A 13,326-nucleotide genomic window follows, 5' to 3' on the forward strand; every position below is an offset into this window, starting at 1 on the left:
TTTGCTGTTCTGACAGTTGTAGAGAGTGAAGGGGGAAATCATACTAATGGAGGAGGAACATAAATTTAGCAAGTAGTGGGTTTGTTTGTTTTTTACACTAGTCTTCCAAAATTCATTCTTTATGCCTCTTAACAGCTAGCTCGCCTGCTGTCAGTTCCCTAGGATGGGCTCTTTTAAAAATATTGTGAGATTTTTTATTTCTATCCAAATGTGAGATATTTTCTAGCATCCAAGTTATCTGTAAAAGCGACAAATATGCTAGCTCATTTTATCACCCTTTAATGGATATATTCAGATTTGAAATTTACAGTTGCTTGTATCATAAATCCATTAGAAGTACCTTACTTTTTCGTGAAAAAACATGAAATCACAGCATGTTCTTCTGCCTCTTGCCTGTATTTGTCAAAGAGAAATCTAGTGGTGCTGTTTACACAGGGAGCCTTCCCCAGTGCTTCAGATGAATTTAGTCCATTCAACCCCTTTGAACTGAATGTGCCGAGTTGAACCCACACATGAAATATGTGGACTAAAGCAAAGCCAAAGGTTTCCTTGTTCAAATGACTCCAGATTTAGAGTAGGTATGCAAATCCTCAGTGCCATTGTTGTTGCTGTTGTTGTTAGCTACTTTCAAGTCTATCTCCATTCATGATGACCCTGCGAATGAGATGTCTCCAAGCTCCCCCATCCTCTACCTCTTTGCTCAGGTCTTGCAGGCTCTGGCCCACAGTCTCTATGGTCTTCCTCTCTTTCTACTTCCCTCCACCTTCCCCAGCATCATTTTCTTTTCTAATGGGTTGTGCCTTCTCATGATGTAGCCAAAATATGATGGCCTCATCTTGGCTTCCATGGAGAGTTCTGGCTTGATGTCTTCTAGGACTCATTTGTTTGTCTTTCTGGCTGTCCATGATATGTTCAGCACTCTTCTTCAGCACCAGATCTCAAATGAATTAATTCCTATCTGCTTTCTTCACTGTCCAGCTCTCACAGCTATACATGGCAATAGGGAATACAATGGCTTGAACAATTGTAACTGTAGTGTTCAGATGTATATCTTTACACTTTAGGATTTGGTCTAGGTCTTTCATAGCTGCCTTTCCCATTCCTAGTCTTCTGATTTCTTGACTATAGTCTCTGTTCTGACCAGTGTTTGATCCAAAGTATGGGAAATCTTTAACTTTTTTGATTTCCTCGCTATCTAGGTTGAATTTATGTAAATCCTCTGTGGTCTTTATTTTTGTTTTTTAAAATTTTAACATTGGGCCTGCCTTTGCACTTTCTTTTTTGACTTTCTTTAGTGGTTATTCCAAGTCTATGATGTTTTCTATTAGTAGTATGGTGTCGTCTGCATATCTTAGGTTGTTGATGTTTCTTCCTCCAATCTTCACTCCTTCTTCTGTGTCTAAGCCTGCTCTTCCTATGCTATTTTCTGACATGCCATATTTTTTATTTATGTTTTTCTAATTTGATACTTAAAGCATAAAGTGCAACTAAATTTTTTTGCATGTAGATTTCTGTCCTTTGGGGGGGCATGCAAGATTAATAAGTATAATGAAAACTATTCAGAATTAGTGTTTTCTCAGCATAGGGATATGTAACATGGTGATTCATAAGTTGTTCATGGTTATATGTGTTCCAGATAGGGTCACAGGAGCGTGTTGTTCAAGAGTTGTGATTTTTTCCTACATTAAGTTGTAAACATGAATGCTGCTACAATATGGGATGATTCTTTTTTAACTGAGAGTCTTTTGTTTGTTTGTATTCAAATTGTTGGTACATTTGTTCACCTTACTAGTTCCTGTAAGGACAGTATGTGCTGGCCTATGATAAGATGCTGTACTTATGGTTGCTGACACTGGCAACTCTCCCTATCCCCATTGTAAAAAACAGCATGCAGCTGAAAGAGCACAATTCTTGGTATGTACCGCTAGAGATAAACAGATGCAGCAATGATGTTGGATAATCTTTCTTATAAAGTTGGTATTACACCAGTGTATTTGGCCACAAATCAAAGTAGTGTTCTCATATTATGGATGGCATAACAGCCTTCTGTTCAGCTCTGTCACATATCATAAATATCAGGTTTCTTTCCTCTGTAACCAATGGATTACCATCCAGTCTATCATTCTGAAAACACACAGTGCATTTGCATCAGAAGTATAAGATATGTGCAAGTTGTTTCATGTCTGCAAATAGAATTAATTATTGTGATTTCATTTTTAAAGTTTCCCATTTACTTAAAATCTGGACCTAATCTGGTCTGCAGAATTAATGCAGTGTGACACTGCTTTAACTGCCATGGCTCTGTCCTATGGAACTGGGATTTGTAGTTTGTTGTGTCACCAGAACTCTGTGACAGACAAGGTGAAATATCTCACAAAACTATAAATCACATAATTCCATAGCATTGAGCCACGGCAGTTGAAGCGGTGTCAAAGGGCACTATTTCTGCAATGCAGACTACAGTTATGGTGCAAATATATTGTGTGTTTTCAGGATGATAGAATGGATGGCAATGCAGTGGCTACAGATAAGGCCCTGGATTTAGAATAATAGAATAGTTGGAAGAGACCCCCAAGAGCTATCCAGTCCAACTCCCTGCCATACAAGAACACAGAATCAAAGCATCCCCAACAGATGACCATCCTACCTTTGTTTAAAAACCTCCAAAGAAGGAGACCCCACCACTGATGTTTAGGTGGAATCTCTTTCCTGTAACTTGCATTCATTGTTCCGGTTCCTACATCCTTGCAGATATTTAAACAGGGCTATCATATCACCTCTTAACCTTCTCTTCCCCAGCCTAAACATACCTAGTCCTCTAAACATACTATGGTGCTATACTGTTCACAGTGTTATTTTGTTGTGTTTTAAAAGTTAATAGCAAATGGGATCCAATCAGCTTTGAAGTCATTTTTAATATTAAAGATCTAGAACATATTGCCCAGACATACTTGCTAATCTCCTTGCCTTTCTACCAAACAAATAGAATTATATTCATGGATTCTGGTTGTTGCTCCACCTCTAATAATAGGATGGTAGAATTTTGGCTGTTTATCCTTGGTCTTTTCCCAGGTACATGGTTTACAGCACATTGCAATCAATATTTTCAGAGGGCAACATACCTCACCCTGTGCCTCCAGACACAGCAGAACATGAGTTCAAGCACAACCTTACCACTGTTTGCATAACAAAAATCCATTGATGCAGAGTGAAAAACTGCCTTATTTCTTCACTGCAAATGTCTCTCAGAATTCACATGAATTAGAAAGCAAATCTTGGGAAACACATAATGTCACAACAATATCTAGTTCTGCTTCTAAAGTGGTGAGCCATAAGGAAGTTTTATGAGAACCTAAAAAGTGTTATAAGGATGCCAGACTCTTTAATCTCCTCCCTGAACCTGGAAAAGTTATTTTGAGAGGACCACACAATCTCTCAGCCAAACTCTCTCTGGCAGCATGGCTGGTTGAGGGATTCTGCAAAGTGTAATAATCTTAGGTCCTGGGTATGGGGAAAAAGCAGGGTGTAAATAAAGTAATAGATAAATTGTTCCAAAAGTAATGGTTCCAAACTCTGCTTCTGCTAGAATTATTATAGAGAATGCCCAACTTCTCCTTGGTCAGTTATTTTTATTTTTCCTAGGTTTCTGGATTAAAGCAATCCCTTTGTTCTTCTTTAGACCCTTGCTCCCTTCCCCCCATTATCTCTATCATAAATCCCTCTCTTTATGAAAATTGCTACCTTGATGATACTTATAGGCAGAGATCATGTCATTCAAGCTGGTCCTCTTCAGCTATTACAGGCAAGCAGATAGGGAGGGAGGGAGAGAGGGAGGCACAAATTCCTAGGCTGCACAGGGGAGATACTTAGAATCATAGAGTTGGAAGAGACCACAAGGACCATCCAGGCCAACCCCATTCTGCCATGCAGGAACTCTCAATCAAAGCATACCCAACAGATGGCCATCCAGCCTCTGTTTAAAGACCTCCAAAGAAGGAGACTTCACTACACTTTGAGGAAGGAGTGTGTTCCACTGTCGAACAGCCCTTACTGTCAAGAAGCTCCTCCTAATTTTGAGCTGGAATCTCTTTTCCTGGAGCTTGCATCCATTGTTCCATGTTCTATTCTCTGGAGCAGCAGAAAACAAGTTTGCTCCACCTTCAATATGATACCCCTTCAAATATTTAAACAAGACTATCGTATTACATCTTAACCATCTCTTCTCCAGGCTAAACATACCCAGCTCCCTAAGTCTCTCCTCATAGGGCATTGATTCCAGACCCTTCACCAACGCTCCAAGTTGTCAACATCTTTTTTGGAACTGTGGTACCCAGAACTGGACACAGTATTTCAGGTGGGGCTTGACCAAGGCAGAATAGAGAGGCACAATTACTTCCCTTGATCTTCCTTGTATCAAGTGCTCAGACCTGTTTGAAAAAATGCTGAAGAGATTTTTTTTTTCCTGAGCATTTTGTCTACACAAGTGGATTTGTGGAGAACTCTCTGGTTATGAAGATTGTTCCAGCCATTATCCCACTAATGACATATTCTTACCAAAAGAACAAGTTGTTTTGCATGATTTAGAATGACTGTTGCCTAGTTTGGTTTTTTTCCACTTGCTTATAGGGGCTAATATCAATTCCTCTCCCTCCCCAACCTGCTTCTGTCTTTTCAACCTAGTTTAAATTTCCCCAGGGATACAGTTTTCCCTTGGAAGTGATTGCATAGCCCTTCCTCTCCATTTAGCCTACTTTTCTGATGTTTTCCAGTTTCATCTAATTACTCAAAATCTCATCCTTTTCTGCTAACCTCAAAAGTGCTGCCTCTCCCCTATTTTCTCATCCTGTCTTCTGAAAATGATTGACCCTCTTTATGCTCTCACCTCCCTCTTTCTTGTGCTGCGTACAGAATGTGACCTCAAAGTAACCTTCAATGTTCCACTGATTTAAAAGGGGACATGCATATAACACCCTCCCTTCTCACAGTGAACTATTCTCAATCCACTATTACTCATTTTTGAAAGTTGTACTTCATCTACTTAGTGCTATGTGAATATATTCTAGTCTCCAACATATCTAGAGCAGTGGTTCTCAGCCTTCCTAATGCCACAATTTCGGGCAATGGGAAGTCAGTCCGAACACAATCATGGGGGTTTAATACAGTGCAAGCTCAAATAAAGATCACATACCCTTCTAGCCTTCCAGTAACCTCTAGATCAGCGGTTCTCAACCTGTGGGTCACAACCCCTTTGGGGGCTGAATGCCCCTTTCACAGGGGTCGCCTAAGACCATCAGACAACACATATTTCAGATGGTCTTAGGAACCGGGACACCACAATTTTATGGTTGGAGGTCACCACAACATACTATGCAGTTTTATCCTTAGTGTCACTGGTTGAAGGCAGAATAGAGACCAGTACAAGCTGAAAGAGTTGGTGTTCAAAGGCAGAGAATGTAAAATACCATTGAAGGCATACATTGGAGTTTATCACACGGGAGGAATTTCACCTAATTTCGAATGAAAAGAAAGTGCGGCCAGAATACATTTATGTGAATTCGCTAGTTGTGTTTGAACTGACTTCCCATTGCCCGAAAATAGCTTGCCATTGCCCGAAATTGCGTGTGGTAGTCTATCACGCAATAATGTGGAACCCCATGATTGCGTTCGGACTGACTTCCCATTGCCCGAAATTGCATGTGGTAGTCTATCACGCAATAACATTAAACCTCATGATTGTGTTTGGATTGCCATTGGATTATACTTCCAATTTCCCTTGTCTGATAAACTCCATAGTCCTGTCTAAAAAAAAGCGGGGAGGAGGAAAAGGAAACAATGGCTGTAAACTAAAATGCTATTTGATTGTTCCATCGCCTAGGGATTCCAAGCTGCAATTCTTGCTTCTAGCAACACATGACTATTCTTTGAGAGCTGATTCAGAGTCAGTGGAATGCAGGGAACTCCTCTGTGACCCTAGTGTTTGGAAGAAAGGACACTGTTCACTGCTTGAAAGTATGGCTTCCAGCAGTGCCAATAAGGCACACCGGCAGGATCCTCCCTCAGCATTCAAAGGCAATAGTCACTTATGAACACTCTGTTCAGGAGCAATTAGTTGCTGTGGAAATGCTCCTGGTGTGTGGGATTGAGGGGGGATCCCTGAACATCAACAGAGACAGCCTGTCTGCTTGCAAATGACCCTAAAAGAGCTGGCACCAGCACTTGGTGTATGCACCATCAAAGGGCTGAGGAGATTGCTGTCTGACACATGGCTAAAGGGTTCTATACTGCTGCAAGTTAGTATTGAGGGAAACCCAAGGAAACTATTTATTTTAGTATTAGTGTTAATCTTATGGTATGTGACTGATCTGGATTTTATTATTTCTAAACTATGGGTATCAGAAACCAGTATTTTCTTATTTGTCCCAGAAATCCCAAATGCAATTTGTAATCCATAAAACAAGTCTGGAGAATCTCTTGTCCTCTTTATTTTGTCAAACTGTAGTTCTGATCCTCCCTAAGCATTTTGCTCAGAGGTGAAAGCATGATGGGAGTAGTAAGACATCAACATCTGCAGTTCCAAAGGTTACCCAATCTTCCCATAAACTACTTAGTAAAGCCTATTCCAAATTAAGTCTTCTGTCTCCTCCTAGTCTTCATTTTAAGGATATTGCCCAAGCTAGGGGGATCAAGAGCCAGTGTGGCGTAGTGGTTTGAGTGTTTGACTATGACTCTGGAGGCCAGGGTTCAATTCCTGGCTTACCCATGAAACCTAATGGGTGATGTTGGGCACATCACATGTCCTCAGCCTCAGGAAGACAATGGCATATCTCAAATTTTGCCGAAACCCCAATCTTAAGGTTGCCGTAAACCAGCAATGACTTGAAGGCACACAGCAGCAGCAAAAGTGGCACTGTTGCTTACTCTCAACTAGAGAAGACCCATTCAGTCAATTTTGGAATGGTGAGTCAACACATATGTCCCATTTATTCAATGAGTCTACTCTAGCCAGGACAGACAGCAGGATGCAGTAGTGTCACTAGGGGGTGCACACTCTACCAGGTGACACCCAGCGAGGGGGTGTCACCCAGTAGGGTAGTACACACAGAGGTACTGGCATGTCTATTGGGCAAGTGAGAAAAGGCACTTTCCTGCTTGCCCAGAAGACACAGCTAAACAGACCATCAGGAGGCAACTCCAACCCCAACTCAGTAGTGGGTTGGTGTTGCCTCCCCAATGATGCCTTCAGAATGCTGTGCAGCAGCCACCACATGGTACCCTGAAGGCCTTGGTGGGAAGGTCTGGCTAGGCAGAATGGGGAGAGCTTGCATCCTTCTGAGGTCGCTAAAATGAGTACCCAGCTTGTTGGGGGCAATTAGCTTACAGTTGTAAACCCCTTGGAGACTGCATAGTTCAGTATGAAGTAGTATATAAATGAAGCTACTATTGCTAATGGGGAGGGCAAGGCAATTCTCCCCCCGCCCTGTACTGGGGACACTAACTCAAGTGATGCCCCTGGCAGAATGTGGGTCATTGTTTTCAAAATAATAGGCAATAATAAGTGGTATATAAACTGATTAAATAAATAAATGTGATTCATCCTCATATTTAGTTTTTCTTGGTTTATTTCTCTCGCTCCATCCAATGATTAGTTTTCTTGAGAAGATGGACTGAGCTGGAACAGCAATAACAAAAGAGTTAAAAGCCCTTTTCCCCTAAACCTCCATCACAATCTTGTTTTGCACACTTCTCCAGTACCAGTATTTTATTAAAATGCAAATCTACAGCACTATATAAATAAACTATAATAATAATAATAATAATAATAATAATAATAATAATAATAATAAACCACATCAAGGCTAAACATGTGAATAATGTTGTGTCAGTTTTGCACATGTGACTAAATGCAGACTTTGGGTCTTCAACAGTCCAGGTTTTTCCAAAGTCTTGTCTAGCATCTTGTTTTCAAAATATTTTTGCCCACACCTCTCCAGTTCACTTGCCTTAGGCAAGCTCTGTTTTCCCTCCAGCCTTGACATAGAGCTTCATTTGTGTTTGAGCGCAGCCTGGCAGAAATCATGTTTCAAGATCCAGGAGAAAAGGCCAGGAAACGTAATCTTTTTCCCCAAAGAAATCCAGGTCCCTGCCTTGCATTGATTCCCCCTCTGTGCTTTTACTGCTTTTTTTTTTAAAAAAAGTCAGCCCTAGAACAGAAAGAGCTTGTTGGTGGTGTTCCCTTCTTTGACATAACTAGGGATAGGAGGAATAATAGGATGGCAGCAGGGAACAGTGACAGTTTGTTCCTAGATATGCAGGCATATCTTCAAAAAGAGGCTGGTGGACAGCTACCTGCTGGGGATGCTTTAGTGGGAGATCCTGCACTGAGCAGGGAGTTGGACTCAGTGACCAGGAGGCTCCCTCCTTCCAACTTTTTGACTGGGGCTTGGAGAAATGAAACCAATGCTTCGGAGGAGAGAAGCAACAGAAAAAAGCAGAAAGAGAGAGAGAGAGAGAGAGATTCTAAAAAGGGCCAGGCTGATCCCTGCAGAGGTGCAGAACTGGTGCATTTTGGTAAGGCTCTTAACTTAGCTGCAAAAGGTGTTCTGACAGCAGAGCTTAGTGCTAGTTTATCTTCCCCTTATTTACTCCAGATTTTTTTGGTACACTAATAAAATTGCTGTTATGCAGGGCTGTGGAAAGTGGGACATGTATGTTACCAAGGGCATTTTGTGACCCTTGAAACATCCCAGCACTCCAAGTTCTTTTCTTTTCTTTCCTTTTCTTTCTTTCTTTTTTTACGGAGGACAAATGTTTTGGGGCAAACATGCCTCCTGGGAATGTGAACAATACATGTTGTGCCAATTTCACCAAAGTTTGGGGGGGGGGGTTCTTGCCATTTAGGTCTTTTAAAAAAACATAACAGGAACTCGTTCAGAAATTGTATGTAGAGAGATTCTTCACGACAACTCATCCAGAATCTGGATCCCGCTTTTCCTGTAACATTCCCAGGTTATGGGGGAGGTTGGACAGTATTACAACCAAAGCTGGCTGCGTTCAGCACTGACTGGCTGAAATCAGCCATGACATACCATTTCAACTTCCTGCTCTCTATAATACACAAGTCAAAACGGACCTCACTTTGGTTCTGTAAAGGTAAACAAGACAAAGATTGCAAGGTTTTCGGTAAAAGGAGGGTAGTGTTTGGAAATTAAGATCAGTTTTTCCACCTAGAAAAGTTGTCTTCCAGTATGGGCCATACTTGAAACTAATCTAAATGCTGTATTGGATCTCCTACTAGTAGCTTATTAAAATCACTGTTTAACTGTCACAGTAAAAATAATAGAAACAGAAGCAAAGATTTACAACTTCAAAACTATGGGCATAAAGATGGCTTCTAATCATTAGATTGCACTTGCATCCAGATAGACAGCTTCTTCCACTAACGGTGAAAATACTTTATACAGCTGTTCCATCGTTCACTCCTTAATGGCCTTTTTTGCAGAAAGAAAAAGAAACAGAAGAAGCAGTGGGAAAACACGGAAGAGCAGAAATATAGCGACACTGGGTAGATGCACATGTCCCCACTGCGCCACAGACCACCACTGGTATGAATTGCTTCTTCTGAGGCCAAAAATGAGGCACTTAGCATCAGTAACATAGCTGGGTGCCTCTTGACTTCAGAGAGAGAGAGAGAGAGAGAGAGAGAGAGAGAGTTGTAGCAGCAGAGAGCCAGGTTTACACAATGTGTGTAAACAGTGGTGTCACCACAGAGTGCTCCAGATTTTCTTGCAAAATCCAAAGCAAAAGGTTGAACCAACCATTTTAAGGGAGGGGTAAGGTGGATTCAGTGCAGCACTGGCTTTAAGTCATGAAGACAGTTCGTACCAGAATCAGGGATTTTGCTCTGTGAATACAGGTCACCACGAGGAGGTGGGAATGTATCACTTGGTCCATGTAGAAATGCCCATAGAAAGAACACTGGAAGCAGCCTTGTATTAGCTCAGACTAGTTGTCCACCCACCCTAAAGGCATCTAAGACATCAGGTCCAGGGCATTTCAAGCAAAGGTCATGATTATGCAAAGAGCCCTGGTGGCGCAGTGGTTAAATGCCTGTACTGCAACCTCTTACTTACAAACCACAAGGTTGTGAGTTCAATGCCAGCCAGGAGCTCAGGGTCGACTCAGCTTGGCATGCTTCCATAGGTTGCTAAAATGAGTCCCCAGCTTGTTGGGAGCAATTAGCTTACACATTGTAAACCACTTAGAGAGTGCTTAAGTGCACTGATAAGTGGTATAGAAATGCTCTTGCTATTGCTATTGAACTTGGGAAGTTACATTTAAGACTGAGCTGAGCTTAGAAATAGGTGCTGGGAGGTTCTGGGAGGTATATTACCAAAAGTAATTTGCCCAAACTCTGCAGAGGACTATAACAACGAAGTGAAGCCATCTGTAACTGAGCAGTAGTAGTAGCACGCTACTCCAGAATCTAAGGCTCAAATCTGGGATCTTCATACTATGCATGTATTGTACGACTCTTGCTGGAAGGCAATACAGAACACAATCTGGGGTCTCAATTTCATGAGCTGATTTGCAGAGACAGTAATGACTGGCCTCTTGTTTTACCAGAAGAGTAGAGCTTTTCTCATCTTTGAATAAGCCCCTTCAACATCACAAAGTGTATGCGGAAGGCAGATGACACATATTGGTGCTTTCTATGCTTGAGTGGAAAGGTGGATTACTGTGGGGACAGTGTATATGGAGTAAGTGTCCGAAGCCAGACATTTTATAGATTGTAATAAGCTTCTAGTCCTCTGAGTGGGAGATAGGCAGCTATTGCTAAGCACTCAATAGGCCTCACCATTTTCTTCAAGGCCTGATAGTTTTCATTCAAGTTCTGACTCAGACCGGAGGGGTGGCTTGTAAACAGTGTTAACAGCACTGACTGTACTTTTCAGCAAGGAAGCTCAAATCCCCTGCTAGGAATACATTATGCAAATATACAAATCAACTGAAGTATTGCAGTCATAATTGTGAAGATCTTGACAGAAATTTGGATGGATTTGATGGTCGGAGGTTGGCAGAAGAAACAGGCAGTGGGAATGTAAGGTTACAAACAAAAGAGATTGGGTTTTTGTCCTCCTTGCAGAAAAGAGCTGATTCATGGAGTGGGTATAAGTTGCAGTAGGCAGGTAGTTGCTCAGGAGTTTGTGAGAGCCATGTAAGAACAACTTAAAATTTTCACTTTCTCGCTGTAATATTTTTCTGTTTCATTGTAATGAATGCTTTTAACAGAGTCATTTTCACATTGGTACATTTCTGCAAGCAGAATATAGCTAATTGGACATGTGCTCATTAAACTTCATCAAAATGGATTGAAAGCTTTCACTAAGTAATTTTCTGACCCCTGTCTGAATTCTGCTATATTTCAGGGGATAAATAATGCCCCATGTCCATAGTTGTCTGCTATAGAATGAAGGCTCTTCCACAGAACCCTTGTACTTGAAGTGAAACATTTGTTTTGAGTAGCTGCCAAAAATGGGATGAGGCGGAAAGACAAGAAAAAGAAAGGAAGAAAATAAGAATGAACATAGGTCCAAAACACACTGCAGAAATAAAACAGTGTGAGACCTGGCTCAGTGTTAGGGAATCCTGGGAATTGTACTTTATTGTGGCACCAGAGCTCTCTGACAGAGAAGGCAAAATGTCTCACAAAACTACAGTGTTTTGGACCATAATTTCTGGTTCCTAAAAATATTGTGATTGAGAAAGGAGCAAGCTTGTTTCCTGCTGCTCCAGAGACCAGGGCACCAAGTAATGGATTCACATTGCAAGAGAAGAGAGCATTTAAAAATAGGATTCTCCACATAACTCTGAAGTACTGTAGTTCATTCCAGAAATTCTACAACCATACCCTATGTATAGATGAGGTCTGCTATCAGAGAAATGGTAACCTGTTCCATTGAGGTTCTAGAAGAAATTACATACAAAGGCAAGCATATTCAGAATTATTAATATGTTAATGGGTACATGCTCTTTATTTCACCTCCAGATCACCAGAAATTGGAGCGAGAAGCTCGAATTTGCCGGCTCTTGAAGCATTCCAACATCGGTAAGTATCTGTGTGGATTGCTAGATTACTGTGGACTGCTAAAAAGACCAATGGATGAGTCCTAGCGCAGATCAGGTCCCAACTAGCAAATATGACAACTGAGGTTGACATATTTTGGCATATCGTGAGAAGAAAGGACTCATAGAAAAGACTATAATGCTTGGCAAAGTGGAGGGTAATAGGAAAAGATGAAGACCATATTTCAGGTGGATAGACTCAATCAGAGAAGCCATGGCCGTGGCCCGTGAGTCTGCAGGAGCTGAGCAGGGCAGTTGAGGATATGATGACTTGGAGGTCTCATATACATAGGACCATCATGGATTAAGGTTGACTTGAAGGCAGTTAACAACAACAACAAATTCTTGAGCATATGAAGCACTATCTTGAATCTCATTTTGGGAGAAAAATGGAAAATGCTTCCAATAACTAAATAACTAAATATTCAAAGCTAGAGAGAGGTAGTCCCGGACGTCTTCCCTTGTTGCCTGCATAGGCCCTGTTTCCTCCATTGTGACATCTTCATCTTGTAGCTCACTGCCTGTGTGCCCCCTGCAATTGTACATGCAAAACAGATAAATACAATCATCTGAATTTTGCAACCAAGAATATGAAATTATATGAACACAATAAATTATGGAAATTAAACAACTTGTTCTGGGTAAGGAAGACTGCTTCTACTAATCATGAAGAGTGGCTAAGGGAACACTGCAGCTCCTACCAACCTCCTGACTAGTAGAGATCCTATTCAAAGACCATCCTTGTGCTTCTGAGAGCTCACCGGAAATTGCCCACACATTTTAAAGCTTATCTTCAGGCCATGAGGATTTAGTTTAGAAAGAAGATGAAAAAAAGAATCTGGTTTGCAAATCAAGCAGATGATTGCCTTTTTGTTTAATTAAATATCAGCTGATTATGGAATCTAGATTTTCTAAAAAGAGACGGTTGATACAGTATACACACTGTTTTCTCATTCTGTGTCAGTGATCATAAGGGCCATTAAATTCTGCACAGTCCAGAAACTTTTATTAGTGTTGGAATACCGGATCCAGACCTATAGACTGTTGAGTTCATATCCTACATTTAGCTGCAACTTCTATAATAAGGAAAGAAATATTGAAATGACAAAACGCAAAGGTATTCAGTGGTGGGAAATCGCATCAATGGTCAACACAGAGGTGTTAATTTTGCACTGCGACCTGAGGCAGTAAAACAAGACCTTT

The 13,326-nt window shown here is 41.1% G+C and overlaps 1 protein-coding gene across 9 annotated transcripts in view; it reads left to right on the plus strand.

Moving 5' to 3' along the window:
• CAMK2B (calcium/calmodulin dependent protein kinase II beta) overlaps positions 1-13,326 on the plus strand; it is a 165,160-nt gene that overhangs the window by 50,544 nt on the left and 101,290 nt on the right. For all 9 annotated transcript variants that reach the window (XM_042477023.1, XM_042477024.1, XM_042477025.1 and 6 more), the window contains exon 3: positions 12,047-12,106. In XM_042477023.1, coding sequence (XP_042332957.1) covers positions 12,047-12,106 — 60 coding nt within the window. The remainder of the gene's footprint in view (positions 1-12,046; positions 12,107-13,326) is intronic.

The sequence above is a fragment of the Sceloporus undulatus genome, chromosome 6 (assembly GCF_019175285.1).
Source record: "Sceloporus undulatus isolate JIND9_A2432 ecotype Alabama chromosome 6, SceUnd_v1.1, whole genome shotgun sequence".
Classification (NCBI taxonomy): domain Eukaryota; kingdom Metazoa; phylum Chordata; class Lepidosauria; order Squamata; family Phrynosomatidae; genus Sceloporus; species Sceloporus undulatus.